The sequence below is a fragment of the Kryptolebias marmoratus genome, linkage group LG20, assembly GCF_001649575.2.
Source record: "Kryptolebias marmoratus isolate JLee-2015 linkage group LG20, ASM164957v2, whole genome shotgun sequence".
Taxonomy (NCBI): domain Eukaryota; kingdom Metazoa; phylum Chordata; class Actinopteri; order Cyprinodontiformes; family Rivulidae; genus Kryptolebias; species Kryptolebias marmoratus.
The window spans coordinates 742,187-757,217 of NC_051449.1; the positions used below are offsets into that span (position 1 = coordinate 742,187).

Consider the following 15,031-nt stretch of genomic DNA (forward strand, 5'->3'; position numbering starts at 1 on the left):
GTGGCTCTGTGTGGTTCTGTGTGGCTCTGTTTGGCTCTGTGTGGTTCTGTGTGGTTCTGTGTGTGGTTCTGTGTGTGGTTCTGTTTGGCTCTGTGTGGCTCTGTTTGGCTCTGTGTGGTTCTGTGTGTGGTTCTGTGTGTGGTTCTGTTTGGCTCTGTTTGGCTCTGTGTGGGTCTGTGTGGTTCTGTGTGGTCACAGAACGGTTGAACCTTTCTTCTCTGTCTTTCCTCATCAGGTCTGTCAGTTTTGACTCAGTTATCAGTGAAAGCAGCACCTGACCTCCTTTCAGTCTCTAAAGGACATCTTTGTGGACATCTGGACATTAAACATATATATTAAAAGCAGAATAACAGAGAACGGTCTTAAAGCTAAACTTTGAGCAGACTGACAGATGAAACTGGACGTGTGACACTTTGGAAGAAAGGCGAGAAGTTTTACTAATCAAAGGTCCCAGCTGTCAGGATGATGTGCAGAACAAATATTCAGGTGTTAAAGTTCACAAAACTGTTTGCTGGTTTTAGAGTCGTATATGAACATTAACGTGTCCGACTTGCTGGGTGCTGTCGGCCATGTTGTTTGTTGTTGTGTGTCTGCAGTGACCGTCCAGCTGAGGACCACACGCCACTGAGCTCAAATCTTCTGTCTCCGAGAGGAGGATAAGCTGAAGACAAACAGGACACGTTCTGTCTCTGCATCCTCCTTGTTCTTTAACGACCTCACAGGAGACACACAAGCTACAACTTTATCATTTTTCAACATTAGATGATCTCAGTTTATAAATCTGGAATTAAAGGTGGAGAAAATTCACGTCTAGCTCAGTTTTTACCAAAATAAAAAGTCATATTTGTTGTTCAGGGAAACAACACAGAACATTTGTATATTAGTTTTTTTAGATCAGTGAAATTAGTAACAATCATTAAAAGGAAGCACTGATCCTGTAAACGTGACGATCTGACCAATGAATCTTGTTATCTGAACCTCCTGGGAGACAAACGACAACAAGAAAGCAAAACAAAAAATTAAAAATGTGAGCGGCTTCTAAAAGAAAAGGGGGGATTGAGAAGAAAATTATAACAATCTGCAGTCGCACAGTTTCCCACGCAGAGCCTGACAGATGCAGCGACAGGATGGAGGGGTGGATGAAAACAGAAGCTCGGAGACAGAAGGAACGGGTCCAAACCGTCCTGCTGTTGGACAAAACACACAGTATTAATCATATTTAATCCTTCCTAATAAACATATCTGACTTTTGTCCAACAGTAACTGAACAAAAAACAAATCTATTTATTTCTGACAAGAGTCGGATTGCGGACCCAAAATTTCAACCCAACCACAGGAGTCGACAGCCAACTTGTCTTTATTGAACAGCGAGGTGAACGCTAAGCGTAGCAGGAGGGCCTCTGATCGCCGCACTGAGAAGAGACAAGATGGTTTTGTTATCCTCACGTAAACCAGGAAGTAACCACAGACTGAGAAGGTTACACTGACCTGGATGATGGTGTGGGGAGAACCGAGACACGATCCTTGCAGGGTAGCGGCAGAACGAAGTCCAGGAACGGATGTGAGAACTAGAGTCTCCGAAAGGTAGGCCGCGGGAGCAGAACTTAACTCTTGGTCAGACAGGCGGGGGTCGAAGCCGGGAGGTCCAGAGTCAAGCAACGGTACCAGTGGGGCAGGCGAGAAATCCAAATCCAGGTCACAGGCAGGGGTCGATGTCCAGAAATCCAAAAACCAGCAAGTATCCGACAGGGGCAAGGCGTGGGGAAAAATCCAAAAGGCAAGAGCAGGGTCGAGGCACAAGAAGTCAGTCCGTGAACGCTGGAGAATTACTTGCTGTTGGGCTTTCATAATCTGGCACTGGAGGAGAGTAGAGATGGAGAATATATAGGGCCCAGCCCAGGTGTAGGGGAGGTAATTAACTGAGGACACAGGTGACGAGAATGATGATGATTAGCACGAGGCATGGCATGGCAAAACACAGGCAGGATTATCACAATTTCTCAACAATAAAAGGCACAAACCACATTTTAAAGTTCCAAAAAGTTCCAGATTTCTTTTATATCCTGAAGTCGGACAGACAGATTGTGCTGGTTGGGAATGTTTTGACAGAAAACCAAGTGAAAAAGAAAATTCTGTAAAGATTTAGTAAAACGATGCTCCTTTGTTGCTGTTTCTCCCATTTTTGTGTCTGTTTTTTTTTTACTGAATATAAAATGATAAATTATTGTTTTGGTCAAACATGGTAAGTGGTGAGATGTGTTAGCACTCAGAGGATGTGTTGGGGATGACTCTCAGCTACTACCACACCAAATTACAGCTCAAAATGTAAAAAATGGCAGAGTTTGTCTCAGCTTATGTCGACCAGCTTGAACCGGATTGACTCCAAAAGTGGATCAGCCGTAGATGAACATTCAATGATTCTTTTCTGAGAGTTTCATTCAAATCTGTTGTTTCAAATCAGTGGTTCATGAGATATTTTGCTAACAGACAAACAGTGTGAACAGTCTCGAGCATTAACATATCACACTTATATTATTTCAGAGATTCATGTTTTTATTTGTGAACAAAATAATCTGAATAAAGAAAGAGTTGCAGGGAGAAATGGTTCCTGTTCAGGTCTTTAAATCCCTGAAGTAAAACGATAATAAAGATAAATGAAACTTCATCATCACAAATATATTCTCATTATCAGGTAACACCGGCCCAAGGAGAAAGAATAACTTTGTTTTAAATGAACAGATTTATCCTGAACTCTGGTGCAGGAGGCAGCAAGTTCAGGGTTTAACACGTTTAAATTAATTTGACTGAGTGGAGATTTTATTTATGTTTGCTGACTGGTCTGCAGCCACCATGTCACATTCCTGCTTTACTTTCAATTTCATTTATTCTCTGAAGACAAACAAAGTGTCTAAATTTAGGCTTTGGGCTAAAATTAGGCTTCTTTTCGTTGACATCAAAACACTCTTCAGTTTTTAACTTTAGAAGTCTGAATGCTGAAACTAACTGAGTCACAGCTTTAACAAACTCAGGTTTTATCTCCAGACAAACACCAGGTTGTTAAACGTCTGTCAGTCCAGTGTGAGCACCTGAAATCACCTGTTCAGATCCAGGTCATCGGGCAAAAAGCTTCAGGCACTTTGGAATAAAGTCTGAGGAACAACAGCAAAGACTCTTGGTTTTCAGGAATCTGTTGGGTCAAACCGAGTCTGTTAATAAATGTTTCTTTCAGCCTGAAAGCCTCAGTTTTCTGCACACGATTAATCCTCAAACTTACTGAAGTGAGCATCTTCCCTGACCTGCATGTGGCTGAAAGCTTCCTCTGACCTGTCACTCTTCGTTATTGTCTCAAAAACTTGTTGCATCTAAATTTAGGAGACAGTGAGGACAGTTCAACTTAAAGGGACAGTCCAAATAAACTCCCAGCATCTTCTTCTTCTGATCACGAGCTTTAACATAAAACACTTAACAATCAGTTTGTAATTTCATTTTTTTTAAAGTTAGCTCAATTTATCTGTTGTATTTCCAATCCATTGATTTTAAATCTTCTTTTCCGCCTCGTCCATGCCGGGAAGCTGACAGGTGAGCGAAGATCACATTTTTAACATTCGTTCTCCTGGATGATTCAGACTAAAAGGTGATCTGGTTTCTACAGTTAAACCCAAACAAATGAAACAGTTTAGGTTTCGAAACACACACAGCTCAGACTAGAGAGAACATTAAATCCTGGCTCAGCTTTCGTTGACTTCAGTTGTTTAAAATGGGCTGTAAATGTAAATAAAAATGGACATTTTGCAAATTAATTCAATTCAGTTTTTTTATGTAACGCTAATTTACAACAAAAGTCACCTCAGGGCACGAAAAGAAAAAAAAAACACAATAAATCCAAATTCAAATCCATTTACAGTCAGTTCAGTTTGCAGAAGCAACAAAAGGTGAAAGGCAGGTGATAATGTTTTTCCTTGTATTTGTGCCTGTGAGCTTAATATGTTTGCATGTTAGCAAAATATCTCATGAACCACCGGACAAGTGTTCATGTGCAGCTATGACTGATAAACTGTCGGAATCAACCAGATTCAAAATGGCTGCCACAACTAATCAACCGTAACTAACATTCAAATGGCTATAACTCAGAAAGTTTCACAGATATTTCACTAAAATTTAGTTTTGTAGTATTTGAGAGTCACTCAGAACAAATACTTTAACTCATAAAATCTTTTTTACGATTTAACGAAAACAGCTGCGACTCAGCTTCTCATCATCAGATGATCTTCGTGTAAAAGTCCAGCAGAAAAGGCAATAAATGATTTTCCTTCCTTCAAGGAATGTAAGACCTTTAATTTATAACTGTGCCTGAACACATGTCAACAGTCAGGAGGAATAAACTACCAGGAGAGAGCCTCGGTGTTAATCTCTAACAGTCTGAGATGGACGCTGATCAGCTCCCCAGCTGCTTCTCCAGGCTGAAGCTGCTCCTTATGTAAGACTTAAACAAGGCAGAGAAGTAAAGTGATGCTTTATTCGGGTCTTCACACGCTTGGTCTCTCAGCTCCTCTCCCACACAAATGCAGAAGTGTGTGTGTGTGTGTGCTGCAGAGGATGCTCTCGTGCCTGTTGCTAGGCGAGAGCCAGCATCAGAGCTGCCGCTGCAGCCAATGATGACGACGGAGGAAACTCAGGACCAATGAGGCGGTTCAGTGAAGCTCGGGTTCTTCGAGGAGTATTTGACTGATTTCTCAATGGGGTGGGGGATGATGGGGGAGGGAGGGGAGGTTAAAGGTCGGACGTCAGAGCAGGTGTAGGTGCAGTTATTTACCAGCAGAGGAATCAGGATCTGTGTTGTGGCTCCTGAACGTCACTGATGGGATCATAAAGTGTTTAAACTTGTTATTAGAAACAGAATAAAAACATGTTTTCATTAAAGAAGCTGAAAGAAATCAAACAAATTACTATTATGAGAAATTTAAATTAAGATTTAATATATTTTTTGGAAAGTAGCTGATAAAATAACTTATCCAAGTGTGCAGTTTTGGATCAGGGTTTATTTTTAGGGAAGGATTCAGACGTATTCATGTTCTGATATCTGTGACGCCTGTTTGTGCATCTTTAAAGACAGAAGAGCTCATCGTCCTGGTTTCCCTCCATCGCTGCTCGTTTCCACATGAGTGAATCCAGCGGACGTCCTCGCTCCTTCAGCTGCAAACAACCACTCCAGCTAAACCTGCTTTAAATATTCAACACATTATGTAAGATTATGCAAGAACTGGGGAGAAGGAGGAAACATGAGGGGGATCACAGGAAACAATGAATATTTTAAGAATGCCCTCATGCACCACTTACTCCAAGAAGTGGCTGAGAATTATTGCATGTGCAGTTTTTTCCCCAACGCAGATTTTACTCATCCTTCAGATTTGAGGAAAGTTGTTTAGTCTGTACACAAAATACTGAATAATTACAACAGTTTGCACACAAATTGATATTTCCCAGTTAAAAAGTAGTAGAAACAATTTTCTAATCATTTATTGGAGCAAAAGATGCAACTCTGTGTACAAATAAACTAAATCACTAATGCTTATTGCATTTTCTACATTAAATCTGACTGATTTATACTCAACTGGATGGTATTTATCATGAGAATCATCTTAAACTTTAATGTATGAAAGTTGAAATAAATCTGAAAACAGAAGCACACTCCAGCCCCATGTGATAAAAAATAAACTTGATTAAAACAACATTTTAGGAACAGTTAAACATTTCTCTTAGGCAGGAAAAACATTCAGAAAGTCTCCAAACCATCCCACAAATCATCACAGTGACACACATTCAAGCAAACCACAGATACTAAGGTTCGATACAGAACAGATAATTTAATATGAGTAAGAAAAAATCATTTTCAGAAATTACAGATGCAGGAAAATGTGTTTGTATCTTTTGTTAAAGAAAGAAAAACCCACAGAGATTACTTTGATAATTTGAAACTGAAAACCAATTACTGAGAATCGGTCACTGCTTTTGAATAATTCTAAAAAACAAACTAATTAACTTTGACTAAAAAGATGGTGCTCCTGGAAAAGATTGAACAGAGACATGTTAAACTCAGGTGTGTCCTGTCATCAGGCTCACAGATGTCCTCAGTCCTGGAATCAGTCTGCCTGTTTAAAAGGGGACAGGTAGTCACAGGGCTGTTTGTTATCATGGTGTGTACCACACTGAACATGGAGGACAGAAAGCTGAGGACAGAGTTGTCTCCGGAGCTCAGAAAGACGATGATTGAGCAGCAGGTTAAAGACTAGAAGACCGTCTCCAAGCAGCTGGACGTTCCTGAGTCTCCAGCTGCTCAGATTATTCAGAAGGTTGAGGTCGGAGCTACCAAGTTCTGAGTGGAGTTTGTGATTTCATCAAGTTGAGTCTAAAGTCATCAAAGTTTTGACTGGAGTCCACACCTCTGACTGCAGCGATGTAAAGTCTGATTAATGTGTCTTCAGTGCTGTCAGGGAATCTGTAATAAGTTAATGTCACTTCAGAAAATCTCATTTTAGACTGCAGCTCTTTATCTCTCACGTTAATGTCCCTCCTGTCGTTACAGCTAAATGGCACTTTACTAAATTAAACTGTTCATTTCCATAACCGAACCCCCGCAGGTAATCTCAGCTGCTTTAAAATAAAGATGATATACGTGGTCACTTTCTTTTTAAATATCTATATTTCCTTATATTCATTTTGTCTTGTGAGAAATCCAAATAGGATCCCAAAAATTCCTGTAATTCTGTAATTATTTTAAATAGACTGAACTCAGATCTATTCTTTACACTTAGGTTTACTTTTAAATTGTTTGCTGTATTTTAGAACAATTTAAGCTTTTCTTTCTTTCAGTAATGAATCAACTCAGGGCTTGAACTCAAAATCAGTTTTGTTGATATTTATATTTTGTGAATTTGAGTCTGTAAGACATGTTTTAATGCCAGTCAGAAAGGTGCTGTATAAATATAAAACAGTTTACATTAAAGCTGATTTAATGGTGCAACAATGTAACTCTAAACATTAAATGCTAAATTACAGCTAAATTGTTAAATCATGCAAAACATTACGATGAGAAGTAACACGCGTTTGGTTCCCATTTCTACAGTATTCTATAGTAATATTCTGTCTGTAAGTCCTAAAACATGTCTGACTGAGATCACATCAATGTCTGCAGAAAGAAATCCCCACAGATCGTCCCTGTCAGCCACCGAGCCGACAGTCTGCGAGAATCGGCGCTTTTGGCCCAAAGGCCTCCAATGACAGAAAGTACCCACCCATCAAGAGGATCTGACTGATCCTCCACAAAGCCTCGCCTCCATCCAGCTCCCGCTCGTGTCTGTGATCCACCCCCTCAACGCTTGGCTTTGAAAAACTGAGACTGAAGCTCAGTAAGGACCGGCTCACAGTCAGAAAGCTAAATGACAAAGATGCTTTGAAACCAGCGCCGGCACAATTCCCCACTCGGGCTTCAAAAGGCCGTCGCACCGAGGGAGAAAGAGGCAGGAACGAGTGGCAGAGTAGGACAAATGAAGAGCTTCTTTTTATGAGCGGAACAATCACCAGCTTGTGCTCATTACTCTGACCTGCTGTTCTGTGTGCTGCAGAGCAAAGGTTTGTTTGTCCTCAGAGTTATTAGGGCTCCAAGGCTAAGGGGAGGTGGGGAACATAGATCCAAAGCTTTTACAGAGGTTCCAAAAATATCAGCATTTTCTCCAGACTGTTCCTGTAAACTCTTTTTAGTTTTGTCTGGAGTGTTCAAACAGTTCACGTACAGTTACAATTTCTCTATCTTTTATTTGGAAAAATCATCACCTAAGGTGGTTGAACAGTGGTGCAGTTGGTTAACACAGCAAGAAGATTGCAGGTGTGGAGAACAGCTGGGGCTTTTCTCCTTGCGCATGTGTTGGTTTCATGTCATGTTGTGTGATAGAATATATGGAATTACAATAAAGAGTCATGAACACTGATAATACTGAGGGTTTTGTTGGCTAATATATTTAATCAGTTTTAAATTTGTTCAGTTTCTTTATCTGATGTGAGTCTAAAGCTGTGAAGGTTGACGACTAGATGGCCGTCAAGCATCAAGCCTCAATATTCTGCCTCTCTAACACAGATTCACTAACTGGTGTGTTTTTGGAGCCATTTTCTGACCTCCAAGTCAGCTTTCTGCAGGGTCAGCAGGACTTAAAGGGAGACTTGGACCCTGTTTGTGACTGCTTGCAGTTCTAGTTGTGATTTTTCTACTTTATGGTCTGAAACAGATCAAAAACAGCAAAGCTGAGGCTGCAAACAAAAAGGCCTGTAGAACATTCAACCATTTTCTTTTACTCACTTTCTTCTTTCTGGGTCGCGGGGAGCTGGTGTCCATCTCCAGCTGTCTCTAGGCGAGAGGCGGGGGACACCTGGACATGCTCCAGTCCATCACAGGGACACTTGGAGACAAATGAGACAACCATTCACATTCTCACTCACACCTGAGTTACCAATGGACCTGGGAGGAAAGGAACCAGGAGAAAGGCCATGCTAGCAGGGGGAGAACATGCAAACTCCATGCAGAAAAGCAGGGAGGAGAACTTTCACTGCTGTGAGGCGACAGCTCCAACCATTGCACCACTGTGCCGCCTATCTTGAGAACATCTTGGCCTAAAAGTCAAAATTACAGTCAAATAAAAAAGATAAGATGAGCTTCTTTGTAGGTTTAATTCTGGATAAAAACTTGCTACTTTCCTTTGAAGAGAACTGCTATAATCAGCTTATCATTGTGGTATTTTCTGTCACTTTACAATCATTTTGTCAGATAATGATACATCTTCAATCCACTGCCTTTTCTGTAATTACTGCATGTCTGTCTCTTTTATTCCAAACGTTCACACTGATGTGGCTTGATGAGCAGAAATTTAAAATAACAGGCTGTGAACACAAAGGCAGTTCTTTATTGTTTGATATCGTCAGACAGTTTTATAATAGAGGTTCTGCAGCGTCGAGTTATTATTACTCGACGTGTGTGTGTGTGTGTGTGTGTGTGTGTGTGTGTGTGTACTTGTTTTACTAGCCTCATCGGAACCACGTAAAAACACCACCTAGTCGGGACTTTTAGGGCTTAAATGTATTTGCATGTCAGTTATCAATCTTATTTTTTTGACCTAATGAATTTTCTTCTGCAAATCAAGGAAATTCCTGTCAATCTCACAACATTTGTTATTTTACTCCGTTTTTCTGATTCAATTCTCCACTTGCTCTAACTTCTCTTTGTTTGCTTTTTTGTGAGCACAGTCACCACCTTCTCTCTTGTTTTTATTGACTTAACTACCTGGTTTGTTGTGCATACATGAGCGATAGTGATTAATGATTTCTCTATTTCATATTAAACTTGCATAAATGGGTGTAAATAATTAAATAGGTAAATAGGTGAAACCCAAAAGATTTTATAACAAACATAAAGAGCTAGCATTATTTAAATGTATGCATAAAGTTTTAAGCTTAGATCATTCTTCTGTGGTGAAAAATGACAAAGTTGTGGCCATTTTGGTCAAATGTGCATTTGTGTAGTCATAATGAATTGTATGACCTGTTAGCATTAAGAGTATTTGTTACTTCACCAAATTTGAATTTAATTTAAACAACTGGTTATAATTAAAAGTGTACTTTGTATTTAACTGATCCATCCGTTTCTCGTTTCTGAATGGCCTCAGCTCAGACCCAACTTTGTTGTGGCCTGAGTAAAAAGCACGGTGAAGCTATTAATGAGTGACAAATGGCATTCGAACAGGTATAAATCACCCCAGTGAGATTAAGTTGATGATTAACTGTCTCGACATCCCCGCGACAGGGAGGCTGAGGTGAAAGAAGAAGAGATAAAGACATCAATCAGCACTGTTCGGCAAGGCTTGGCTCCTTCGTATTTTCCACTGTTCCCATCAATATTTCTCTTTTTTTATACCGTTGGTAGAGGAGAAATTATAGCTCAGCTGAGGTGCCTAGACCTCACAGACAGTATATAATGGTGCATTATCTGTATGAACCCAGTCAACTCAAACAACCTGCTGAGTCTGAGTAAAAGCTGCTCATATTCTTAGAGTGTTTGTAGTTTGAGTTTAAGTGTATTGTTGTTGTTCTTTTTAAGATTATTTGCGTTCAGATGCTTTCTGTTTGTTCTTTGCCTTCAGCTATTATTTCAGAAACATTACTGCCAAGCTTTAAGTTATTGTTATGGAGGAGTTATTGTTCTGTAATCTTTGTTTGTTAACAAAGTCCATTTAAATCTGAAAAACTTCAAAGTAAATTAAGTTTAACAAGATGAGTATTTTGCAGGATAGCCCCATTAAACATCTATGATGTGCCATACATGATGTTGTTAAACATGCATTTAGCCGCTGTGAGCAGGGTTTGCGCAGGGAAACCCCATTGGATTTCGAATCCAACGCCTTATCCACTCGGCCATCACAGCTGCGTGAAAACATCTGGAGATGAATTATTCTCAGAGGTATTCAGAAAAGTGTACAAGATCTAACAGTTTCAAACTGCACAAGTAGGAATGTGGTCAGCATCCAAACTACTAAACGTGCGTGCCAAATTACCTGCTGTGGTCGGATCAGTCAACACGAGCGCTCACATCAGTTTACCTGTGCATGTGACTTTTCAGGCTTTGCAGCCTTGTGAATCTGGAGCATAAAGGTTCTCTAATGTTTACTGATTCATCAAACAGCAGGCAAATCATGCACACACATTTGACAGTTTGTATACGTGGCATATTCCTTAAAAACTGTTTATGCATTTGTGAATCTTATTGTATACATAGTGGTGTTTTGTGCTTTTGAGACTGATTTATTTCCATACATTTCCACCAGATGTGTGGTGTTAGCAGCTGTGATGGCCGAGTGGTTAAGGCGTTGGATTCGAAATCCAATGGGGATTCCCTTCGCAGGTTCAAACCCTGCTCACAGCGGTGAGATTAGTTAGGGTATTATTTAAGCCTCTGAGTCACATTAGTTATAGTCAAAACAACTTTCAAGTGAGGATAGGACAGGATTTGTCTGCAGATGCAAGATGGCTTCTCTTACTTAGCCATCACAGCATGTGTGCGTCGTGTCTTCGTACTTTAAAAAAAAAAGTCTTTCCACTCAGATCTTACTAAAAATGTTCAGTTTCCATAAAAAAATATCTACTGCTTTGACTAATAAAGGAAATATCTCATTGATATCTTCTAAAATCTTTGAAATTTCATCAGAAAATGTCTAGTTGGCATAATAAAATACCTGGAGCTTATGCAGCAAACACTGAAAAAGTGTTTGTTTTAAGGTAAACCATAATGTTTTCTAAACCCTGGCCACTTAGCTTTAAATGTCTAAACCTAACCCAACAGAAATTGACAGACAAAGTATCTTTGACCTTCATGGTTGGCCAAAGTCTGGAGAGCACAATAACCACAGAAAATAATAAATAAGCCACTTACACAAGATCCTCAAGTCAATTTCTTACATTTTATTACTGTTGCACCATTTATACAAGTACATATAATTTTAAACGCATCAGTTTCCATATCTTTTTTTTTTTACTTTTTGTTTGTCTAAATGAGCGTGTGGAAATAGCAGTGGTGGTGAGACATGGAATGAAAATATCAACTGTAGTTGGCATGGATGCAGACTGAAAAATTATCATTTACTTTTTTTTTTTTTTCCACTTGACCAAAAAGACAGGACTACAGGTTCACCCAACCACGGACATGCAATTTACTGAGTCAAGAGAGGAAGAAAAACAGAATCATGTGACACACAACCATCCTCAGGTGTTGGTTTCTGCTACGGTTCGACGAGTGCTGGAAGGAAGACGGTGTGTGTCAGATGGATAGAAAGGAAAAGATGAAGAATGGATGGCTGAGATGACTTACACATGTGCCTGCATTTATGCAAAGGTGGAAAGAGGAACATTTGGTAAGTCTGGTAGTTTGCTGGTACGTTATTTGACTGCATTTATTCTTCCAACAAAGCAGAACAAAGATGGAAGTAAGAGATTATTTCCTTTATGTCTGCTATCGAGATTCCTCAAAAACCAATGAAAAGACAAAAATGTCTACAATTTAATGTCTAAAATGTAGCAGAAATGTAGAAGTGTGAAGATTCTGGGAGTTTTTTTGCAAAAAATTTGGAGAGTTTAGAATGTGTGACATCATCACTGAAAGTTGAACCTAAAAAATCTGAAAACTTTAACTGTGATTGTTCAAAAACCATTAAAGATCTCAAAATGCCAGTTCAGTCATGTGAAGTCCAACTTTCTGTGACCGGTTTAAACTCTTCTTTCTCTCTTCTTTCACTTAAATCATATTTTTATCTACAGGGAAATTATTTTTGCATGAATTTAGTCTTTGTCCTTACTGCTACCCAATCAGAGCACTCTATTCCTGATCAAGCTGCAGACTTTAATGTATTTTTCAGTGGGGTTTTTTTCCAAATTGAAAACTGTGACGGAAACAGAAGAAGAACAGGTGAATAGTAACAGGAGTGCTTCAGTGCTTTAACACCCTAAATAAGAACCTTTTATGGTTCAAATTGATGTCCTTTACTGTAACACTAATATTTTGGTCTGACAGCTAACTCAGTTTTTCATTCAGCATAAAATAAAGCCAGATTGGCAGTTATTTCTTACTTTTATCACACTTTTAATTGAGTCTGAGATGCACTGAAAGCCCGTTCTCTTCCACTGACAGATTTACGTGGAGAAAATTGTTCACAAAGTGAAAATGACAAAATCAGAAGCCTCCTTCTGCGCAAATCATTTCCACCCCATAATAACAATTACAGCGGCCTATTGTTGCCGTAGAAGTCTGCTGTGCACTGATTCAACGTGCGGTCAAACAGACCCGAGCCGGGCGTTTTTTTATCTGCCTAAATACTGGACTGCTGAGGTGAAGTCATCAGGAAACACTGCACCAGTAACTGTTCAAGTGAAATCACATTTTCAGTCTTTCAATTTCAAATTCAGTCCTTTTTCTGTATCATTCTGCAACTGCAGCACACTTCCTCCATGTAACACTAACAAAAGGACATATCTGAATACTTTTAGTCAAACATTGGCAGCAGAAACTTTAAAAGAAACAGCTGGACTGTTGCTTCAGAGTGTTTTTGAGTTTTTCTTCCAGTATCAAATCAGGGAGCAAAGACGATCACAGGTTGCTTCAGAGCTAGTTTAGTCTACTATCTGTGGAAAGACACAACTGAACATTTGTTATCTGAAGTGTCCTCGTAGCGCAGTAAACATCCCCATCTGAGCACAAGACATGCTTGTATTTCATCCAGGTTGTCAGTAGATATGCTTCTAAAAACATAAATGTTCTTTAACTTGTCCCTAAATTTGAACAGAAGATCAGAGAACTGCTTTGAACTTCATAAGCACATTGGAAAGATCTTTTCAGCAAGGCTTTGCAGGTTTTATAAGTATTACAAATGCTAAAAAACCACTAAGGGTTTCAGTACAAAATCTATATGTTTGTTTGAAAAAAAATCCTACAATTGTTTAATTGCAAAGCCGGCCTTTTTCAACCTTTGGAATGTCTTAGAAAGCATCAGCGCTCTCAGTCCTTGTTTTAAAGTTGTTGTTTTTAACTCATATGAGAGGAAAATGTGTTCAATGCACAACCTGATTCCAAAAGGCTTCAGGGGAGTACGAATTAAAAATAAAAACACAGCTACTACTGCACTGCGTGGTGAAACGGAGAGCAGAAGGCCAAAGCCCCGAATGCAACAAACTGAATGAAGCTGGCGAAGAGGTGTCTTCTTAATCATGACACAAAATCTAGATGTTACAGAGCAGAGGGTGCAGGGGAGTGTAGAGATGCAGGTCTTCTGTGGGCTGAAATGGGGTTCAGGTGAAACCTCTGGGTTGTATGAGTGAAGTGATGAAGGTGAGCAGGTGAGGCGAATGGCTGACACAGACTCGTATCAAAGTTCAAATACTACAGCAGAAAAAAAAGATTAAAACATAACAATAATAATAGCAATAATCATATGCATCAGTGGGAAACGTCTCCAGTCCTCCTCATTCAACAAATCATCATCATCATCATTACAATTATTATTATTATTGTTATCATCAGAATATTGGCGGGCTAGTAAATTTCATTTTTTCCCCTTTTTTTAAAAATTTTCTTCATTGTTGAGTTAGGTAATTTATTTCATCATTTCCGAAAAGAAGCTGTCCATTAATCTTGAACTGCTACGGTTTGATCCTTGCTTGGTGCCTCTGTGGCGTTTGCCTCCTTGGCCGGAGGTTCGGCGGCTGGTGTTGAACTAGGTGCGGCGGCAGCTGCCTCCTTTGGCGCTGCGGGAGTGGCCTCTGTGGGCTTGGGGTCGGGGGAGGCTGCAGGAGCTGCCTCGGCTTTGGCTGCTGGTGCCGGGGGGGCCTCAGTCTTTTTGGCGTCGGCCTCACCTTTGCTCTCCGCTGCCGGGGCGGGTGTCTTCACCTCGGGCTCCTTTGCGGCAGGAGCGGATTCTTTGGCCGGGGCGGGGGCAGCTGGTTTCTCCTCGGCCTTGGCAGCCTCTGTTTTGGGCTCAGCGTTGGCGGCAGGTTTTTCGGACTCCTTCGTTGCGGAGGCTGCATTCTTTTCCTCCTCTTTTGGCGCTGCGGCGTCTGCCGCTGGTGTATCCTTGGCAGCTGTGTCATTTGCTACCTCTTTAGCGTCGTTTGCTGCCTCGTCTTTCTTGTCGTTTGGTGCTTCGCTTTCCTCAGCTGAGGCGCCTTCTGCTTTGGCATCCTTGTCTTTGGACTTATCGTCGTTTACACTGTATCCCTTCTTCTTTTTGCTGAGCTTGCCTCCCATTTTAGATCTCTGGCCTCTGAAACAAGAAAAGAAACACATTTTAGTACAGCAGAATCAGGCCTGAATAAAATGAGACCAGTGAACAAAAAGCTTTAAGTTTGTTGGGATAAAAACAGCTAAATATCACCTCTGTTTTGGGCTGAGATAGAAAAGATATATCTGCTTGTTATATATATTTTAAAAGTAGCCATTTATTTATGG

General features: G+C 40.1%; 1 protein-coding gene and 1 non-coding gene across 3 annotated transcripts in view; one reads left to right on the forward strand and one right to left on the reverse strand.

Annotated features, from left to right (window-relative positions):
- Positions 1-10,881: 10,881 nt before the first annotated feature.
- trnas-cga lies at positions 10,882-10,963 on the forward strand. The gene has a single exon. It is a non-coding gene; the product is annotated as a tRNA-Ser (tRNA).
- Positions 10,964-11,479: 516 nt separating this feature from the next.
- The window catches only part of basp1 (brain abundant, membrane attached signal protein 1), a 32,186-nt gene continuing 28,634 nt past the window's right edge, over positions 11,480-15,031 (reverse strand). For both annotated transcript variants that reach the window (XM_017433585.3, XM_017433588.3), the window contains exon 2: positions 11,480-14,846. In XM_017433585.3, coding sequence (XP_017289074.1) covers positions 14,213-14,846 — 634 coding nt within the window. In that variant the 3' untranslated portion in view covers positions 11,480-14,212. The remainder of the gene's footprint in view (positions 14,847-15,031) is intronic.